Source organism: Bombina bombina, chromosome 7 (genome assembly GCF_027579735.1).
Source record: "Bombina bombina isolate aBomBom1 chromosome 7, aBomBom1.pri, whole genome shotgun sequence".
Classification (NCBI taxonomy): Eukaryota; Metazoa; Chordata; class Amphibia; order Anura; family Bombinatoridae; genus Bombina; species Bombina bombina.
The window spans coordinates 431205964-431225663 of record NC_069505.1 but is presented as its reverse complement, the minus strand read 5'-3'; the positions used below and the strand labels follow the sequence as shown (position 1 = coordinate 431225663).

At 41.2% G+C, this 19700-nt stretch overlaps 1 protein-coding gene across 1 annotated transcript in view; it reads left to right on the top strand.

Annotated features, from left to right (window-relative positions):
• GTPBP1 (GTP binding protein 1) overlaps positions 1 to 19700 on the top strand; it is a 56077-nt gene that overhangs the window by 11107 nt on the left and 25270 nt on the right. Inside the window, exons 3-5 of the mRNA XM_053689437.1 lie at positions 16143 to 16323; positions 17829 to 18177; positions 18432 to 18555. Coding sequence (XP_053545412.1) covers positions 16143 to 16323; positions 17829 to 18177; positions 18432 to 18555 — 654 coding nt within the window. The remainder of the gene's footprint in view (positions 1 to 16142; positions 16324 to 17828; positions 18178 to 18431; positions 18556 to 19700) is intronic.

Below are 19700 nucleotides of genomic sequence, written 5' to 3'. Positions count from 1 at the left end.
CTTAGTTGCTTGTAAATAGAACTTTAAAGCACGAACTACATCAAGATTGTGTAATAGACGTTCCTCCTTCAAAGATGGATTAGGACACAGAGAAGGAACAACTATTTCCTGGTTAATATTCTTGTTAGAAACAACTTTAGGAAGAAAACCAGGCTTGGTACGCAAAACTACCTTATCTGCGTGGAACATCAGGTAAGGTGAATCACACTGTAAGGCAGATAATTCTGAAACTCTTCGAGCAGAAGAGATAGCTATCAAAAACAAAACTTTCCAAGATAACTTAATGTCTATGGAATGTAAAGGTTCAAACGGAACCCCTTGAAGAACTGAAAGAACTAGATTCAAACTCCATGGCGGAGCCACGGGTTTATAGACAGGCTTGATCTGACTAAAGCCTGAGCAAACGCTTGAATGTCTGGTACCTCTGCCAGACGCTTGTGTAATAGGATAGACAAAGCAGATATTTGTCCTTTTAAGGAACTAGCTGACAATCCTTTCTCCAATCCTTCTTGGAGAAAGGACAATATCCTGGGAATCCTAATCTTACTCCATGAGTAACCCTTGGATTCACACCAACAAAGATATTTCCGCCATATCTTATGGTAGATTTTCCTGGTGACAGGCTTTCTAGCCTGAATCAGAGTATCTATAACTGACTCAGAGAACCCACGCTTTGATAGAATTAAGCGTTCAATCTCCAAGCAGTCAGACGTAGAGAAACTAAATTTGGATGCTTGAACGGACCCTGTATCAGAAGATCCTGCCTCATTGGCAATGTCCATGGTGGAACAGATGACATGTCCACTAGGTCTGCATACCAAGTCCTGCGTGGCCACGCAGGCGTTATCAGAATCACCGAAGCCTTCTCCTGCTTGATTCTGGCAACCAGACGCGGGAGGAGAGGAAACGGTGGAAAAACATAAGCCAGATTGAAGGACCAAGGCGCTGCTAGAGCATCTATCAATACCGCCTTGGAATCCCGGGACCTGGACCCGTAGAGAGGAAGTTTGGTGTTCTGACGGGACGCCATCAGATCCAACTCTGGACTGCCCCAAAGCTGAGTCAGCTGGGCAAATACCTCCAGGTGGAGTTCCCACTCCCCTGGGTGAAAAGTCTGACGACTTAGAAAATCCGCCTCCCAGTTGTCTACTCCTGGGATGTGAATTGCTGAGAGATGGCAGGAGTGATCCTCCGCCCACCTGATTATTTTGGTTACTTCTGTCATTGCTAGGGAACTCTTTGTTCCCCCCGATGATTGACGTAAGCTACAGTCGTGATGTTGTCCAACTGAAATCTGATGAATTTGGCCGCCGCTAGTTGAGGCCATGCCTGAAGAGCGTTGAATATCGCCCTCAGTTCCAGAATGTTTATCGGGAGAAGAGTTTCTTCCCGAGACCATAAGCCCTGAGCTTTCAGGGAGTCCCAGACCGCACCCCAGCCTAACAGACTGGCGTTGGTCGTTACAATGATCCACTCTGGCCTGCGGAAACATATTCCCTGAGACAGGTGATCTTGAGACAACCACCAGAGAAGAGAATCTCTGGTCTCCTGGTCCAACTGAATTTGAGGAGACAAATCTGCATAATCCCCATTCCACTTTTTGAGCATGCATAGTTGCAGTGGTCTGAGGTGAATCCGAGCAAAAGGGACTATGACCATTGCCGCTACCATTAGTCCGATTGTCTCCATGCACTGAGCTACAGATGGCCGAGGAATGGAATGAAGAGCTCGGCAAGTAGTTAACAGTTTTAACTTTCTGACCTCCGTCAGAAATATTTTCATTTCTACCGAGTCTATCAGTGTTCCTAGGAATGGAACTCTTGTGAGGGGGGAGAGAGAACTCTTTTTGATGTTCACCTTCCACCCGTGAGACCTCAGAAAGGCCAATACGATCTCTGTGTGAGACTTGGTTCTTTGGAAAGTCGACGCCTGAATTAAGATGTCGTCTAGGTAAGGCGCCACTGCTATGCCCTGCGGTCTTAGAACCGCCAGGAGGGACCCTAGCACCTTTGTGAAATTTCTGGGAGCAGTGGCCAACCCGAAAGGAAGAGCCACAAACTGATAATGCTTGTCCAGAAAGGCGAACCTGAGAAACTGGTGATGATCTTTGTGGATAGGAATATGCAGATATGCATCCTTTAGATCCACGGTAGTCATATATTGACCCTCCCGGATCATTAGTAAGATTGTCCGAATGGTCTCCATCTTGAATGATGGGACTCTGAGGAATTTGTTTAGAATTTTGAGATCCAGGATTGGTCTGAAAGTTCCTTCTTTTTTGGGAACCACAAACACAGGTTTGAGTAAAACCCCAGTCCTTGTTCTGCAATTGGAACTGAGTGGATCACTCCCATTGTATGTAGATCTTCTACACAGCGTAGAAACGCCTCTTTCTTTGTCTGATCTGTAGACAGACGAGAAATGTGGAACCTTCCCCTTGGAGGAGAGTTCTTGAATTCTAAAAGGTATCCCTGGGCTACAATCTTTAATGCCCAATGTTCGTGTACATCTCTTGCCCAGGCCTGAGCGAAGAGAGAGAGTCTGCCCCCTACTAGATCCGGTCCCGGATCGGGGGCTACGACATGAAATGCTGTCTTGGTGGCAGCTGCAGGCTTTTTGGCCTATTTACCCTTATTCCAGCCCTGGTAAGGTTTCCAGGTTGCCTTGGGCTGTGAAGCGTTACATTCTTGCTTTGCAGCCGGAGAGGATGAAGCGGGGCCGTTCCTGAAATTGCGAAAGGAACGAAAATTAGCTTTGTTCTTTGTCTTAAAGGGCTTGTCCTGAGGGAGAGCATGGCCTTTTCCCCCGGTGATATCTGAAATAATCTCATTCCTTTCAAAGGAAAGACCCTCTTCGGGCCTGAATTGAATGTTCAAAAGCTTGGATTTAGACAACACATCGGCCGACCAGGACTTTAGCCATATCGCCCTGCGCGCCAAAATGGCGAAACCTGAATTTTTTGCCGCTAACTTAGCTATTTGGAAAGCGGCGTCAGTGATAAAAGAATTAGCTAGCTTTAGAGCCTTAATTCTATACATAATTTCCTCATATGAGGTCTCCGTCTGGAGCGAGTCTTCCAGCGCCTCAAACCAGAAAGCAGCTGCAGTAGTTACAGGAATAATGCAGGCAATAGGTTGGAGAAGAAAACCTTGTTGAACAAATTTTTTTTTAAGTAAACCCTCTAACTTCTTATTTATAGGGTCTTTAAAAGCACAACTGTCTTCAATTGGTATGGTTGTGCGTTTAGCAAGTGTGGAAACAGCCCTCTCCACCTTAGGGACCGTCTGCCACGAGTCCCGCACAGAGTCAGGTATGGGGAACATTTTCTTCAAAACAGGAGGGGGAGCAAAGGGAACCCCTGGTCTATCCCACTCCCTAGTAACAATATCCGCAATCCTCTTAGGGACCGGAAACGTATCCGTGTAAACAGGGACCTCTAGGTACTTGTCCATTTCACACAATTTCTCTGGGATCACTAAAGGGTCGCAGTCATCCAGAGTAGCTAATACCTCCCTAAGCAAAATGCGGAGGTGTTCTAGTTTAAATTTAAAAGCCAATGTATCTGAATCTGTCTGAGGAGGAACCCTTCCTGAATCAGAGACTTCTCCCTCAGACATCAAATCCCTCGCTCCCACTTCAGAGCGTTGTGAGGGTATATCGAATACGGCTACCAAAGCGTCAGAATGCTCATAATCTGTTCTTAAAACGGAGCTATCGCGCTTTGCGGGTAATACTGGTAGTTTAGATAAGAAGGCTGTAAGAGAATTATCCATGACTGCCGCTAAGTCTTGTAATGTAAAAGGGTTAGACGCACTAGAGGTACTAGGCGTCGCTTGCGCGGGCGTAACTGGTTGTGACACTTGGGGAGAGGCAGACGTTCTACCCTCGTTACCTTCAGTCTGAGAATCATCTTGGGCCACATTCTTAAGTGCAACAATATGATCTTTAAAGTGTATAGACATATCGGTACAAGTGGGACACATTCTGAGAGGGGGTTCCACCATGGCTTCTAAACACATTGAACAAGGATTTTCCTTAGTGTCAGACATGTTTAATAGACTAGTAATATACACAAGCAGGCTTGGAAATCACTTTAATCAAATAAAAAACACAATTTGAAAAAAGTTACTGTGCCTTTAAGAGATAAAAAGAGCACACAATTTTACAAAACAGTGAAAAATGCAGCAATTCTCCTGAAATGTTCACGGTATGTACCTAAAGCCTTAATAAGATTGCACCACAAGTTTCAAAACGATTAACCCCTTAATGCCCAAACCGGAGCAGCCTAAAGCCAACACCCGGTTAAAAAAATAGTACAGTACCTTTCCACAGCCTTGCTGTGGCCCTACCTGCCCTTAGGGATCAGATTTGGAGGAATATAGCTTCTATAAGGCCCTCAAACAGCAGCAGGACCCTCCACGTGAAGCAGCATGAACTTCTCTGCAATTCTAACTGCGCATCTGAGGCGCGAAATTAGGCCCCTCCCACTCTACTCCGGAGCTGTGAGGCCTAGTAAATCACTCTTAAGTGAATAAAAACCAGCCATATGGGAAATAACCCCAGAAAGAACCCCAAAAGGACTTTCAAAGTGTCTACAAACGATATTTTTCTTAAATAAACAATCGATTGCCCTGAATCGGTGTCAACCAGCATAATTAGCCCTGTTATGTAAGCATTCAATTCCTTACCAAGTCTGTGAACATAGCTTACCCTCCCCTCATGGGGATATTGTCAGTCTCTTCTAGCATTATCTTGTCTAGAAATAAATGACTGAACATACCTCATTGCAGATTACCCTGCAAACTGTTCCCCCCCAACTGAAGTTTTCTGGTACTCCTCAGTCCTGTGTGGGAACAGCAGTGGATTTTAGTTACAACATGCTAAAATCATTTTCCTCTCAGCAGAAATCTTCATCACTTTTCTGCTAGAGAGTAAATAGTACAAACCGGTACCATTTAAAATAACAAACTTTTGATTGAAGATAATAAAAACTACAATAATAACACCACATTCACTTTACCCTCCCGTAGAGAGACCCTAGTGCTTAGAGCCGGCAAAGAGAATGACTGGGGGGTGGAGCTAGAGGGGGAGCTATATGGACAGCTCTGCTGTGTGCTCTCTTTGCCACTTCCTGTAGGTAATGAGAATATCCCACAAGTAAAGGATGAATCCGTGGACTGGATACACCTTGCAAGAGAAAAGAAAGATAGGCAGGCACTACTCGGGGTGTAAAAAACAAAAAAATACCTTTTTATTAGCATCCAGTGAAATATAAGGAAGCAATAAACACCAAAATTATGGCAGACAGTCAAAAAGGGACAAACGGCCTGACGCGTTTTGCGCCCCCTAGTGGCGCTTAATCATAGGCTTAAGTGCTAGTGAACAATTACACCATATATATATATATATATATATATATATATATATATATATATATATATATTATATATGTATATATATATTATATGTATATATATATTATATGTATATATATATTATATGTATATATATATTATATGTATATATATATTATATGTATATATATATTATATGTATATATATATATATATATATGTGTTAACCCTTCCCACACCAAAAACAAGTTAAAACAGAAGATATACTTATACATACAATAAAATTAAACACACACAAAATAATAAAAGCGCCCCAGACTTTAAAGAACTAAAAACATAATTTCTTTGTATTCAGTTAAATGTAAAATGAACAGTATATAATTCTTGAAAAAGGATATATCCTATAAAAGGATATGCTGTCTCAATAAATCTGATAAAGCACAGGTGTTTCTGGGGGTTGCTGCCACCAATCATACACGGTTCTGGAAACCGGATCAGCTGCAAAATGTAAAAAAAATAAGAAACAGGGCGCAACCCCTCTAAGTGTAATACATTTGATACAACATTAAATTTATTAAGTCAACTCGCAAATGCACACTCACAAGATATAACCTCAAACAATATGAGGTATGGTAAAGGCACTGGGGAACAACAAAGGTCTCAAGGATTCAATGAAAATGTTCCAGCAAATGAATATATCCGGTGTTACGATCTGTATCAACACGTGTATTTGATTCACAGTACTCACGGATCCTTTATTTGCCCTGGTCCTCCAAAAGTCCCCACAAGTTGAGTTCTCAGCGCCACAAAGTTACTGATTAAAACCAGTAAGTTTAAAAACAGTTCATCCAACGAACTACCAAGTATCAGCTGTCTCGTAAGTATAAAGCCGGCACCTTGCGAGAGCTGTAACGGGTAGCGTGGTGACGTACGAACGGTGGGTGTGGCCTTACACGTTTCGTAGAGATTCCCTCTGACGTGTATGAGGGGTTGCGCCCTGTTTCTTCTTCTTTTTCTTTTTTTTTTTTTTTTACATTATACAATAAAATTAAACCTAGGACAAATGAGATTTAGAATAAAGAACACTGTACACAAATTCTAAATAATTCTCATCTTCGAAAGATACACAATATAAGATGTTACCAAGTATCAGGTAAGGCTAAGACTAAAGAAATTATATATATATATATATATATATATATATATATATATATATATATATATATATATATATATATATATATATATATATATATATATATATATATATACATATGCTAACTAGCAAGGGCGCTCAAAGGTCATTCATAAAAATAAGCTAGTGCAAAACCTATTTAAATACAGATTCAGCATCTGAGTTTAATATATGTGATCTATGTTCAATCTGGTGATCAACATCAGATTCCCCTTGGTAATGCTTATAAAAATGCTAATGGATCCCACAAATCTATAAATGGATAGAGACTATATTGCAAAATTGTGTGTTTATAAATAACTCGTTGTCAATGAAATAGTTTGTCACACTCTTTATTCATGCCTATAGGCACTCTAGTATTTAATTTTAAAATCCAGTATAATTCTTTCTTATCTAGGATTTTATATTTATTGCCGCCCCTAGGGGGGAGTTTTGCTCTATCTATAATTTGTATAGTCATGTCAGCTAAATGACTAAAATGGTAGTAGTTTAAATGATTGACAACTGCAGAGTCTATGAAGTAGCTTTTTACATCCCTGGTGTGTTCACCAAACCTGGTTCTGACCTCACGGGACATTTTACCAACATATTGGCTTTTGCATAAATTACAGGTTAGTAAATACACCACAAATGTAGTCTTTCAGTTTGCATAAAAATCTATCTGATAAACATTATCATAAGTTGATATAAAACTATTTTTCTTTGTGGCATTTGTTTTTGGGGCTGATCTCCCTGGCTTACGGCATTCCGGTATAACCTGCCTCCCATTAGATGATCCCTTTTCTTCTGTAAGGTACGACAAGTCCACGGATTCATCCTTTACTTGTGGGATATTATCCTCCTGCTAACAGGAAGTGGCAAAGAGCACCACAGCAGAGCTGTCTATATAGCTCCTCCCTTAGCTCCACCCCCAGTCATTCTCTTTGCCTACTCTAAGTACTAGTAAGGGTAAAGTGAAAGAGGTGATAAAATATTCGTTTTTAATTTCTTCAAGCAAGAGTTTTTTGTTTTAAATGGTACCGGTGTGTACTATTTACTCTCAGGCAGCAGATGGATGAAGACTTCTGCCTGGAGGATGATGATCTTAGCATTTGTAACTAAGATCCAGTGCTGTTCCCACAGAGGCTGAGGAGTACAGGAAACTTCAGTGTGAGGAACGTTTTCATGCTATATAGCAGTGAGGTATGTTCAGTAATTTTTTTCTGGAGAGACTGTGTATTTCAGAAAGGCTGACAGTATCCCCATGAGGGTAAGGGTAAGCAGTAACCCTAAGAGCTATAGAAAGGCATTACTAAGCTTGCATAAGGGGCTAATTTAAAAAAATGGTTGACACTCAGCAAGCTCCAACTCCTGAGGGCCCTTGTGGATGTTTTGGGCCAAATCGAAGCTTTAACCCCATATTTACAATCCCTGAGGGCAGGTAGGCGCCACAGCAGGGCTGTGGCAAGGTGCTGGGGGTGGTATTTCCGGATTTAGGCCTTAATTCAATCCGGTTTGCACAATAAAGGGTTAAATGTTACATTTTCTTGTGGGGCAACCTTAACTACACATATTGAGTCTGCTATGAAAAATTTGATGCATTTTAAAGCAGTTTTGCAGAAAGTGTATGCTTTTTTTTCTCTTAAAGGCGCAGTACCGTTTTTTAAGATTGTTGTTTTTTTTCACTAAATTCAGTGTTTTCATGCTTGTTTGTAGTCATTACTAGCCTGTTCAACATGTCTGACATTGAGGAAAGTCATTGTTCAATATGTTTAGAAGCCATTGTGGAACCCCCACTTAGAATGTGTCCCTCATGCACTGAAAGGTCAATAAATTGCAAAGAACATATTTTAGCTACTAAAAGTATGTCGCAGGATGATTCTCAGTCAGAAGGGAATCAGGTTATGCCATCTAATGCTCCCCAAGTGTCACAACCATTAACGCCCGCACAAGCGACGCCAAGTACTTCTAGTGCGTCTAATTCTTTCACCCTGCAAGATATGGCCGCAGTTATGAATACTACCCTCAGAGGTTTTATCTAAGCTGCCTGGGTTGCAGGGGAAGCGCAGTAGGTCTGGTGTGAGAACAAATTCTGAGCCCTCTGACGCTTTATTAGCCATATCCGATGTACCCTCACAATGTTCTGAGTTGGGGGTGAGGGATTTGCTGTCTGAGGGAAAATCTTTCCAGAATCAGAAATCTCTCCCTCAGACAGACTCAGATATGACGGCTTTTAAATTTAAATTAGAACACCTCCGCTTATTGCTCAGGGAGGTTTTAGCGACTCTGGATGATTGTGACCCTATTGTAGTTCCAGAGAAATTGTGTAAAATTGACAGATTTCTAGAGGTTCCTGCTTACACTGATGTTTTTCCGGTCCCTAAGAGGATTTCGGACATTGTTACTAAGGAGTGGGATAGACCAGGTATTCCGTTCGCTCCCCCTCCTACTTTTAAGAAAATGTTTCCCATATCAGATACCATGCGGGACTCGTGGCAGACGGTCCATAAGGTGGAGGGAGCTATTTCTACCCTGGCTAAGAGTACAACTATATACCTATTGAGGACAGTTGTGCTTTCAAAGATCCTATGGATAAAAAATTAGAGGGTCTCCTAAAGAAAATTTGTTCATCAGGGTTTTCTTTTCCAACCTATAGCGTGCATTGTTCCCGTAACTACTGCAGCTGCTTTTTGGTTCGAGGCTCTGGAGGATGCTCTTCAGGTTGAGACCCCATTAGATGATATTCTGGATAGAATTAGGGCTCTCAAGCTAGCTAATTATTTCATTACAGATGCCGCTTTTCAACTGGCTAAATTAGCAGCAAAGAATTCAGGTTTTGCCATTTTAGCGTGTCGAGGTCTGCTGATGTGTCATCAAAATCTAAGCTTTTAGCCATCCCTTTCAAGGGTAAGACCCTATTCGGGCCTGAACTGAACGAGATCATTTAAGACATCACTGGAGGGAAAGGCCATGCCCTTCCTCAGGATAAGACAAATAAGATGAGGACCAAACAAAATAATTTTCGTTCCTTTCGGAATTTCAAAGGTGGTTCCTCTACCTTTTCCCCTGCTGCAAAGCAAGAGGGGAATTTTGCTCAATCCAAGTCAGTCTGGAGACCTAACCAGACTTGGAACAAAGGTAAACAGGCCAAGAAGCCCGCTGCTGCCACCAAGACAGCATGAAGGGGAAATCGTAACCTAGGGGTATCTTCTAGATTTCAAAGATTCTCCAAGGGGGAGATTCCATCTTGCTCAATTGTCTGTAAACCAGACAAAAAGAGAGGCGTTCTTACGCTGTGTAGAAGACCTATATACCATGGGAGTGATCTGCCCATTTCCGAAAACGGAACAGGGGCAGGGGTTCTACTCCAATCTGTTTGTGGTTCCCAAAAAAGAGGGAACCTTCAGACCAATTTTAGATTTCAAGATCCTAAACAAATTCCTCAGAGTTCCATCCTTCAAGATGGAGACCATTCGGACTATTTTACCAATGATCCAGGAGGGTCAATATATGACCGCCGTGGACTTAAAGGATGCGTATCTACACATCCCTGTCCACAAAGATCATCGCCAGTTCCTCAGGTTCGCCTTTCTGGATAAGCATTACCAGTTTGTGGCTCTTCCCTTCGGTTTGGCCACAGCTCCCAGAATTTTCACAAAGGTGCTAGGGTCCCTTCTGGCGGTTCTAAGGCCGCGGGGCATAGCAGTGGCGCCTTATCTGGACGATATCTTAATTCAGGCGTCGACTTACCAACTAGCCAAATCTCACACGGACATCGTGTTGGCTTTTTCACGGGTGGAACGTGAATGTAAAAAAGAGTTCACTTCTCCCTCTCACAAGAGTTCCATTCCTGGGAACTCTGATAGATTAGGTGGACATGAAAATTTTTCTGACGGAGGTCAGGAAATCAAAGATTTTAACCACCTGCCGAGCTCTTCATTCCATTCCTAGGCCGTCAGTGGCTCAGTGTATTGAGCTAATCGGACTAATGGTAGCGGCAATGGACATAGTTCCGTTTGCTCGCTTGCATCTCAGACCACTGCAACTATACATGGTCACAGTGGAATGGGGATTATGCAGATTTATCTCCCCAGATAAATCTGGATCAAGAGACCAGAGACTCTCTTCTTTGGTGGTTGTCACAGGATCATCTGTCCCAGGGAATGTGTTTCCGCAGGCCAGCATGGGTCATAGTGACGACGGACGCCAGCCTTTTGGGCGGGGGTGCAGTCTGGAATTCCCTGAAAGCATAGGGTTTGTGGACTCAGGAGGAGGCTCTACTCCCGATAAATATTCTAGAACTGAGAGCGATATTCAATGCGCTTCAGGCGTGGCCTCAACTGGCTTCGGCCAGATTTATAAGATTCCAGTTGGACAATATTACGACTGTAGCATATATCAATCATCAGGGGGGAACAAAGAGTTCTCTAGCGATGAGAGGTTACCAAAATAATTAGATGGGCAGAGACTCACTCTTGCCATCTATCAGCAGTCTATATCCCAGGAGTGGAGAACTGGGAAGCAGATTTTCTAAGTCGTCAGACTTTTCATCCGGGGGAGTGGGAACTCCATCCAGAGGTGTTTGCACAATTGATTCAGCAAAGGGGCACACCAGAATTGGATCTGATGGCGTCTTGTCAGAACGCCAAACTTCCTTGTTACGGGTCCAGGTCAAGGGATCCTCAGGCAGTACTGATAGATGCTCTAGCAGTACCCTGGTCATTCAACCTGGCTTATGTGTTTCCACCATTTCCTCTCCTTCCTCGTTTGATTGCCAGTATTAAACAGGAGAGAGCTTCAGTGATTTTGATAGCACCTGCCTGGCCACGCAAGACTTGGTATGCAGACCTGGTGGACATGTCATCTCTTCCACCATGGACTCTGCCACTGAGACAGGACCTTCTGATTCAAGGTCCGTTCCAGCATCCATATCTAGTTTCTCTGCGGCTGACTGCTTGGAGATTGAACGTTTGATTTTATCCAAGCGGGGTTTCTCTGAGTCGGTCATAGATACCTTGATTCAGGCTCGAAAGCCTGTCACTAGGAAAATTTATCATAAGATATGGCGTAAATATCTTTATTGGTGCGAATCCAAAGGCTACTCATGGAGTAAGATCAGGATTCCTAGGATTTTGTGCTTTCTCCAAGAAGGATTGGAGAAGGGGCTATCGGCTAGTTCCTTAAAGGGACAGATATCTGCTTTATCAATTCTACTGCACAAGCGTCTGGCAGATGTTCCTGACGTTCAGTCGTTCTGTCAGGCTTTGTTAGAATCAAGCCTGTGTTTAAACCTGTTGCTCTGCCATGGAGTCTGAATTTAGTTCTTAAAGTTCTTCAAGGGGTTCTGTTTGAACCTATGCATTCCATAGATATTAAGCTTCTATCTTGGAAAGTTCTGTTTTTAGTTGCTATCTCTTTGGCTCGAAGAGTTTCTGAACTATCTGCGTTGCAATGCGACTCGCCTTATCTTGTTTTCCATGCTAAGGTGGTTTTGCGTACCAAACCTGGATTCCTTCCTAAGGTTGTTACTAATAGGAATATCAATCAGGAAATTGTTGTTCCTTCTCTGTGTCCTAATCCTTCCTCTAAGAAGGAGCGTCTGTTGCACAACTTGGACGTGGTTCGTGCTTTGAAGTTTTACTTGCAAGCAACCAAGGATTTCCGTCAAACATCTTCTTTGTTGTCTATTCTGGAAGACATAGAGGTCAAAAAGCTACGGCTACCTCTTTCTTTTTGGCTGAAAAGCATCATCCGTTTGGCATACGAGACTGCTGGACAGCAGCCTCCTGAAAGGATTACAGCTCACTCTACTAGAGCGGTGGCTTCCACATGGGCTTTTAAAAATGATGCTTCTGTTGAACAGATTTGTAAGGCTGCGACTTGGTCTTCGCTTCATATCTTTTCCAAATTTTACAACTTTGATACTTTTGCTTCTTCGGAGACTATTTTTGGGAGAAAAGTTCTTCAAGCAGTGGTGCCTTCTGTTTAACCATCTGTCTTGTCCCTCCCGTTCATCTGTGTCCTGTAGCTTTGGTATTGTATCCCACAAGTAAAGGATGAATCCGTGGACTCGTTGTACCTTATAGAAGAAAAGTAAATTAATGCTTACCTGATAAATTAATTTCTTCTATGTATGACGAGTCCACAGCCCTCCCTGTCATTTCAAGACAGATTATATTTTTTTATTTTTAACTGCAGTCACCTCTGCACCTTGTAGTTTCTCCTTTTTCTTCCTGTACCTTCGGTTGAATGACTGGGGAGTGGAGCTAAGGGAGGAGCTATATAGACAGCTCTGCTGTGGTGCTCTTTGCCACTTCCTGTTAGCAGGAGGATAATATCCCACAAGTAAAGGATGAATCCGTGGACTCGTCGTACCATAGAAGAAATTAATTTATCAGGTAAGCATAAATTTACTTTTTCCTTGTGTGTTCTGGATTAGTGTAGCCGCACGCCGTGGCTTTCCTCCTGTATATGAAAATGAGTGTATACTGTCCCTTTAAACTAAAATATGGCCACTCCCATTACTTTATAGAAACTCAGTGGAGTTTAGAAAACAAACATTTTTTAGAGTTAAAGGGACATTGCAGTGAAAATTTTAATGCACATAGATTAATTACATCTTTGAATAGAAACTTATTTGCAATATACCTGTATCACTGTTTTAGTGTTGGCATTTTTCTCTGAATGTGAAGCATAGCTAGATATTGTCACTGCACCCACATTTTAAATATTGCAGCTGCTCAGATCATTACTGGGGCTTGTATTATGTCAGTAGTTAACAAATTGAGTCATTACCAGATGTTACAAGTACCTTAGGCTTTCCTAGCAAGTGCTGTGTTTAAAGTGCTGGTGCACGGTGCATACTTAAATACACTTTTGAAACAGCTATAGCTTTTATTAGAAGCATTTTTGCTAATACATGTATATTACAAAATTGCTTCTGTTCAATATCGAAATGCACCTACATGTGGTTTCCAATTTTGGCTGGAATATCCCTTTAAAATACAGGAAAAGATGACAAAACACTTTGCAATATACTTTCATTATTTTAACTGTAAATAAACATTTTAATTGCCTAATGCTGTTTATCCCTTCAACTCCAATTATCCTGCATCCATAATACAATAATGACCTGCTCTAAGCAATTAAAATGTGTCATTTGTACGTCAGAACGTTCCTTTAAAATTCTCACTTATTACTGCAAATTTTCAACTTTTTGTTTCCTTAGGCTAAAAAAATATACATTTAACTTTTTAACATTTCAACTGTTTAATACTGTTGGTCTATTAAAGGTACATAATACTCATATGCTAAATCACTTGAAACTGATGCAGTATAACTACAAAGCTGACATGAAAATATCACCTGAGCATCTTTATGTAAAAATATATTTTACCTCACAATTTCCTCAGCTCACCAGAGTAAGTTCTGTGTAAAAAGTTATACTCGGCTGCAGGTAAAAAAATAAAATAAAAAATGAACAGCAGCCAATCAGCATCAGCAGTGCTGAGGTCATGAACTCTTTTACTGTGATCTCATGAGCTTTCACTTAACTCTCATGAGATTTCATTGTAAACTTCCTTATACTGAATAGGGAAATAAGATGAGTGTGCACGAAAGCTTGCTCCTTCCGCTGTCCCGGGATGGACATACTGATTTGCTGCTTAGAAGTCCTTTACAATGGGATGTGGCTACTGAGGAATTTTTGAGGTAAATATCTTTCTTTTTTACAGAGATGTTCAGGTGATATATTCTAGTCCGCTTTTTACAACTATGCTGCATCACTTTAAAGTGTTTCAACATTTGGGTATCATGGCCCTTTAAGTGGTTTTACTTTGCTCTGGCAATATAGGTGTTAATAAACCTTGATAATGAGGTGACCTGGGCCTTATATGCAGTGTATGTAGCTGAACCGCTAGGCTGTGCCTTCTAATCTGTGGTGCCATGTGGGGCCGACTTGCTGACGGGTTAACACTGCAGCTGCTGTCAGGGTGTGATAACAAGGATCAAGGCTTTTTGTGCACTTTATTATTCCATGTGCAGCGCTTGTAGAAAAGCAAACTTCAGCAAATGCTTTGCTAAGGACGTCACTGAGGTCACCCTGGAAGTGAGCCAACCTTGCTGTTCGTCATTGGCACCAATCCCTAAATGTTAACTTGTTTATGCACAGTCTTGAGTGCTAAATATGTGCAAATGGCTGCGGTTATTTTTCTTTCCTTTCAGAGTGTATAGTGCATAGGTTAGGAGTTGTAGGCGGAGTGCCGGTAAATGACCACCCAGAGGCCCTGCTCACAACCTTCCCGGTACACTTGTTTGTAGGCAGGGGGGTGGTTAGTAAATTATCATGAGTTCTGCTGTGCTGGCTTTTTAAATGCTGTAGTTAAACCACAAAGTGAGAGATGTCTCTTCAAGTGTTCGTCTGCAGATATCTGGGTACCAGCTGACATACATCTGCATATAAATGTGAGATCACAGCTGGATGGCATATTGGCTCCAGATCTCTGAATACCACATCACTTTTAACTAACAATTTGTATTGCTTTAACGGGGCATATTAGTTTTTTTTTCTGTCATGCATATATAATGGCAGCAGTTGAACCATATTTACTTGTTTGGAAAAAAGTGTTGCATGAAGTGCGTGATTGTGTGAAACTCTGGTATTCTACTAATTGCTGGCTGACAGGGACATCTCCCACAGAAATATATTGGTGCGAGCAGCACATGACCATCCATTTTCAAATAATGCTCTAATACACTTTGAAATATTATTTTAGACAGAATTGTTGTTTTTTTGAGTATCGTGCCCCTTTATGTTCCTCTAAGTAATTGTTTATATGTTATACCTTTAAAAGGGACATTGTACTTATGTATATAAAAGAGCAGCATTTACACACCACAACAAATACAAAGTTTAGTGGAAACTGTTCACATTTCAATTGAAACCTATTTTGCAGTACTGGTTTTGTACTTTTGTTAAACAAAAAAAACCTACTGTTCTCTGGTCTGGACAAGAAGAAAGCTGTGGGCGGAGCTGCTAACAAACTGTTATTTAAACGTGTCATGCACTCCTTACAAGCTTATATATGTGCAAGATGCTTGTCTGGTGGGTAACAATAAAGAATAAGTATTGGGTCTAGTCTGTCCCTTAAATGCTTCACGTGACACTTATTTTATTAAAGTCAAAATTAAACTTTCATGATTCAGATATCGCAGCAATTTGAAACAACTTTCCAATTTACTTCTAATAAATTTGCTTTGTTCTTTCCTTACCCTATGTTGAAAAGCATACCTAAGTAGGCTCAGGGGCAGCATAACACTACTGTGAGCTAGCTGCTTAGTGGCTTCACATGTCTTAATGGCTCACCACATGTGCTCAGTAAGCTCCCAGTAGTGCATTGCTACACCTTTAACAAAGGATACCAAGAGAATGAAGCAAATTTGCTAATAGTAGTACATTTTAAAGATGTGTAAAATTGTATGCTATGTCTGAACCATGAGAGAGAAAAATGTCCCTTTTTTAATGTCTTGCGTTTAGTAACTTTGTCTATATTCAAAGAAGTTTTTCTTTCTAATATTTTGGTTAAGTAGTAAGTCTCCTGTTTCCTGCTACACAGATGGCACTGAGTATGGACTGAACGAGCCAGACATGGAAGCCTCTGTGGCTACGGTTACCAGCATGGCGGAGCAGATTGGTGCAGACATGATCCAGCTGCGAGAGCACCAGGAAGCTGGTGGCAAAGTGCGGGACTATCTTGTGCGCAAGCGCGTCGGAGATAACGACTTCCTGGAAGTCAGGTGAGAGCGAATGTCACTCTGGTCTTGGTATTCACCGCATAATCCTATTTCCCTCAGTTGTAAATACTGCACAGGCTTAGAGGCAGCTCAGTCTCTAATCCTTTTGTTTAATAGTCATAAAATATGGTCCCTGGCAATTGTACCTGTTGGTGTGAATGTATAAAATATCACATTTCTTTCATAACAAGTTCACTACTTCTGGAATTCAATTACTGGCCACTAAGAGGAGGCAAAGATTCCCAAAACTCTAAGGGTATTCTACCCCTCCCACCTCACTGATTAGCCAGTTTAATCTTTGCCTCTCAGGAGGTGGGTAAGATTTAAGGTGCTCTTAAAGGGACACAACCCCCAAATTTTTCTTTCATGATTTAGATAGAGAATACAAATTTAAACAATTTCCAATTTACTTCTATTCAATTTTCTAGTTATCCTTTGTTGAAAAGCAGGGATGTAAGCTCAGAAGTGTGCACGTGTCTGCAGCACTGTATGGCAGCAATTCTGCAACAATCTTATACATTAGCAAAAGCACTAGATGGCAGCATTAGTTCCTGTCATGTAGTGCTTCACGCATTTGCACACTACCTACCTAGGTATCTCTTCGACAAAGAATAACGTGAGAATGAAGCAAATTTGATAATAGAAGTAAATTGGAAACTTTTTAAAATTGTGTTCTCTGCCTGAATGAAAGAGAAAAATGTTTTGGTTTCACATCCCTTTAAGATTCTTCGTTGAGAGGGGGGTACTTAGACTGATTTCAGGCCCATTTGTTTCCCTAAAAGAGTTGCTTCAGAAAGACAGAGGGCAGTTTGGTTTATCAGGTAGTGATATAGATGTTACAATCCTGCCACAGGTGTTGCAGGGACCTATCCAATAGGCTCTTCCTGTTGGGTTGTCAAGAGATTTCTTAAAGGGATATGAAACCCACATTTTTTTCTTTTATGATTCAGAAAAAGCAGCAATTTTAAGCAACTTTCTAATTTACTTTGACTATTGTCAAATTTTCTTTGTTCTATTGGTATCTTTATTTGAAAAAGCAAAGATCTAAGATTAGGAGTCCACCCATTTTTGTTTCAGCACTCTGGGTTACCCGCCAATCACAAAGAGCTACTCAGGGTGCTGAACCAAAAATGGGCCGGCTCCTAAGCTTAGATTCCTTTTCAATTAAAGATATCAAGAGAACAAAGAAGAGATGTTTGAGCCTTAAAGTTTTTATCTCCATTTTTCAAGTGATTTTAGGCAATGCTCTAGTTTGTTCATTAATTTTTCAGGTCCATGCAAGGTTCAGAAGGGAGGGATAGAATACTCTTAGAGTATTGGAAATCTTTGTCTCCTGCAAGTGGCCAGGAGTTGCATCCCAGAAGTAATGAACTTGTGGACTCTCACCACCTCGAAAGCATCATATTTCTTTTTTATTCCCCACCCCCCCTTTTTTTGACTCTCTCATATTTTTCACCCTCTTGCACGGATCTAGAAGTAAGTTTGCTTCATTATTTTTATTTCTACAGAGTGGCGGTAGTCGGTAATGTGGACGCTGGAAAGAGCACCCTCCTGGGTGTACTAACACATGGTGAACTGGACAATGGGCGTGGTTTTGCACGGCAAAAGCTCTTTCGCCACAAGCACGAGATTGAATCGGGTCGTACCAGCAGTGTGGGCAATGACATTCTGGGCTTTGACAGCCATGGGCACGTTGTAAACAAACCAGACAGTCATGGGGGAAGCCTGGAGTGGACCAAGATATGTGAAAAGTCCTCAAAGATAATCACCTTTATCGACCTGGCTGGACACGAGAAGTACCTGAAAACCACAGTGTTTGGAATGACGGGCCACTTACCCGACTTCTGTATGCTCATGGTGAGGCTGTACATTCTACCTGCAAGATAAACATTCCTCACATTAGTCGTAGACCAAAGAAAGTTTTGAAAATCTTTAGGGAACTTCTCACTTAGATTGTGGTTATTGATTGTATCGAATTAATATAGTTATTGAAGTGGGTAGATACCGGTGTCCTACAGATAGAGCAAATTGTATCTATATAAATATCTCTAACCTAACTGGAAGATAAACTGGTATCTGCTCTTGTATCAACTTCTACCCTTCCCTTGCAGGTGGGCAGTAACGCTGGTATAGTGGGCATGACAAAGGAACACCTGGGGTTGGCGCTGGCTCTCAATGTCCCAGTTTTTGTGGTAGTGACAAAGATAGACATGTGCCCGGCTAACATATTACAAGGTGACTAGCATCAGCATTTTTTCTCTTCTTCCCCTTTTTTTGAAAGTGGCTAAAATTTAAGACCCGATACTGTATGAAATCTTCTGTTCTAAATATCAAGTCATATACACACAACACTCTTTGACTCTGGGCTAGTGTCTGTCAACCCCTGACTAGTAAACTACAGTGAGATTTTTCCATATATAAATGTATTAATCCTATTCATGTAAAGCAGAAAGCAAATGCATAACCATCATCATAACCTTAATTTCATACATTCTGTCTGGGTCTTCTACAGAAATATCTTGTTTCCTGCAAATTAAACAAACTGGTTATATTGTATTATACATGTCCTTGTAATATAAAGTGTTAATATGTAGCATAATAAAGCCTGCAATATACTCTTTCATTTTGTCCCCTTTTCTGTTTTTAACTTCTAACTCTATAAAGTAATGCACTCTGTGTTAAAACCTGGGTTTCCCCTATCCAACCTATTCTGCTGTGTACAATCAGGGACAGCTAAAGTGAGCAAACAATTTGTTGTGTTGAGTGTAGCAATTTTAAAGTTAAAGGGGCAGTTTACTCAAATATTTTGATTGGGGGAAAAAAAATAATCTTTTGTTAATACAAGTGTGGCTTTAAGATTGTAATTGAGCTTCCTTATGTGTTTAACCTTCACAATTTTTTTTTTATTGCCAGCGTTTTTATACTTTCCACTACCCCATGTAAGTTTTTCTATGAGCACTTCAAGCTTACCCCGTAGAGAATAGCTTTGTCTCGCTCCCTTGATCAGTCCCTGCGCCTGTGCAGGGATTTTGAGTGACATCACAGTGAACACAGAGCTGAGCTGAATAAAAGCCAATTCTTCTTCTCCAGTTCCCTCTAACAATCTGACAACAGATTATCAAACAAAACACAAGGGGGCGCCAACTACAAATCAACAGTCAGGTCCATAACCTATAGTCAATGAATTGCACTCTAATAGAAAATAAAAATATATGTATAGATCAAAAAGCCCCAGAATGGATAATAGAGCTTCTGGAGAATAGTTTCACTCCATCAAAGGCTGCTCTCCTAGACAATAGGTGACTGCAGACATCTACAAGACAACAAAAAAGAGGAGGCGCCTCATGGTGCAGTAACTTAAAGGGACACTAAACCCAAGA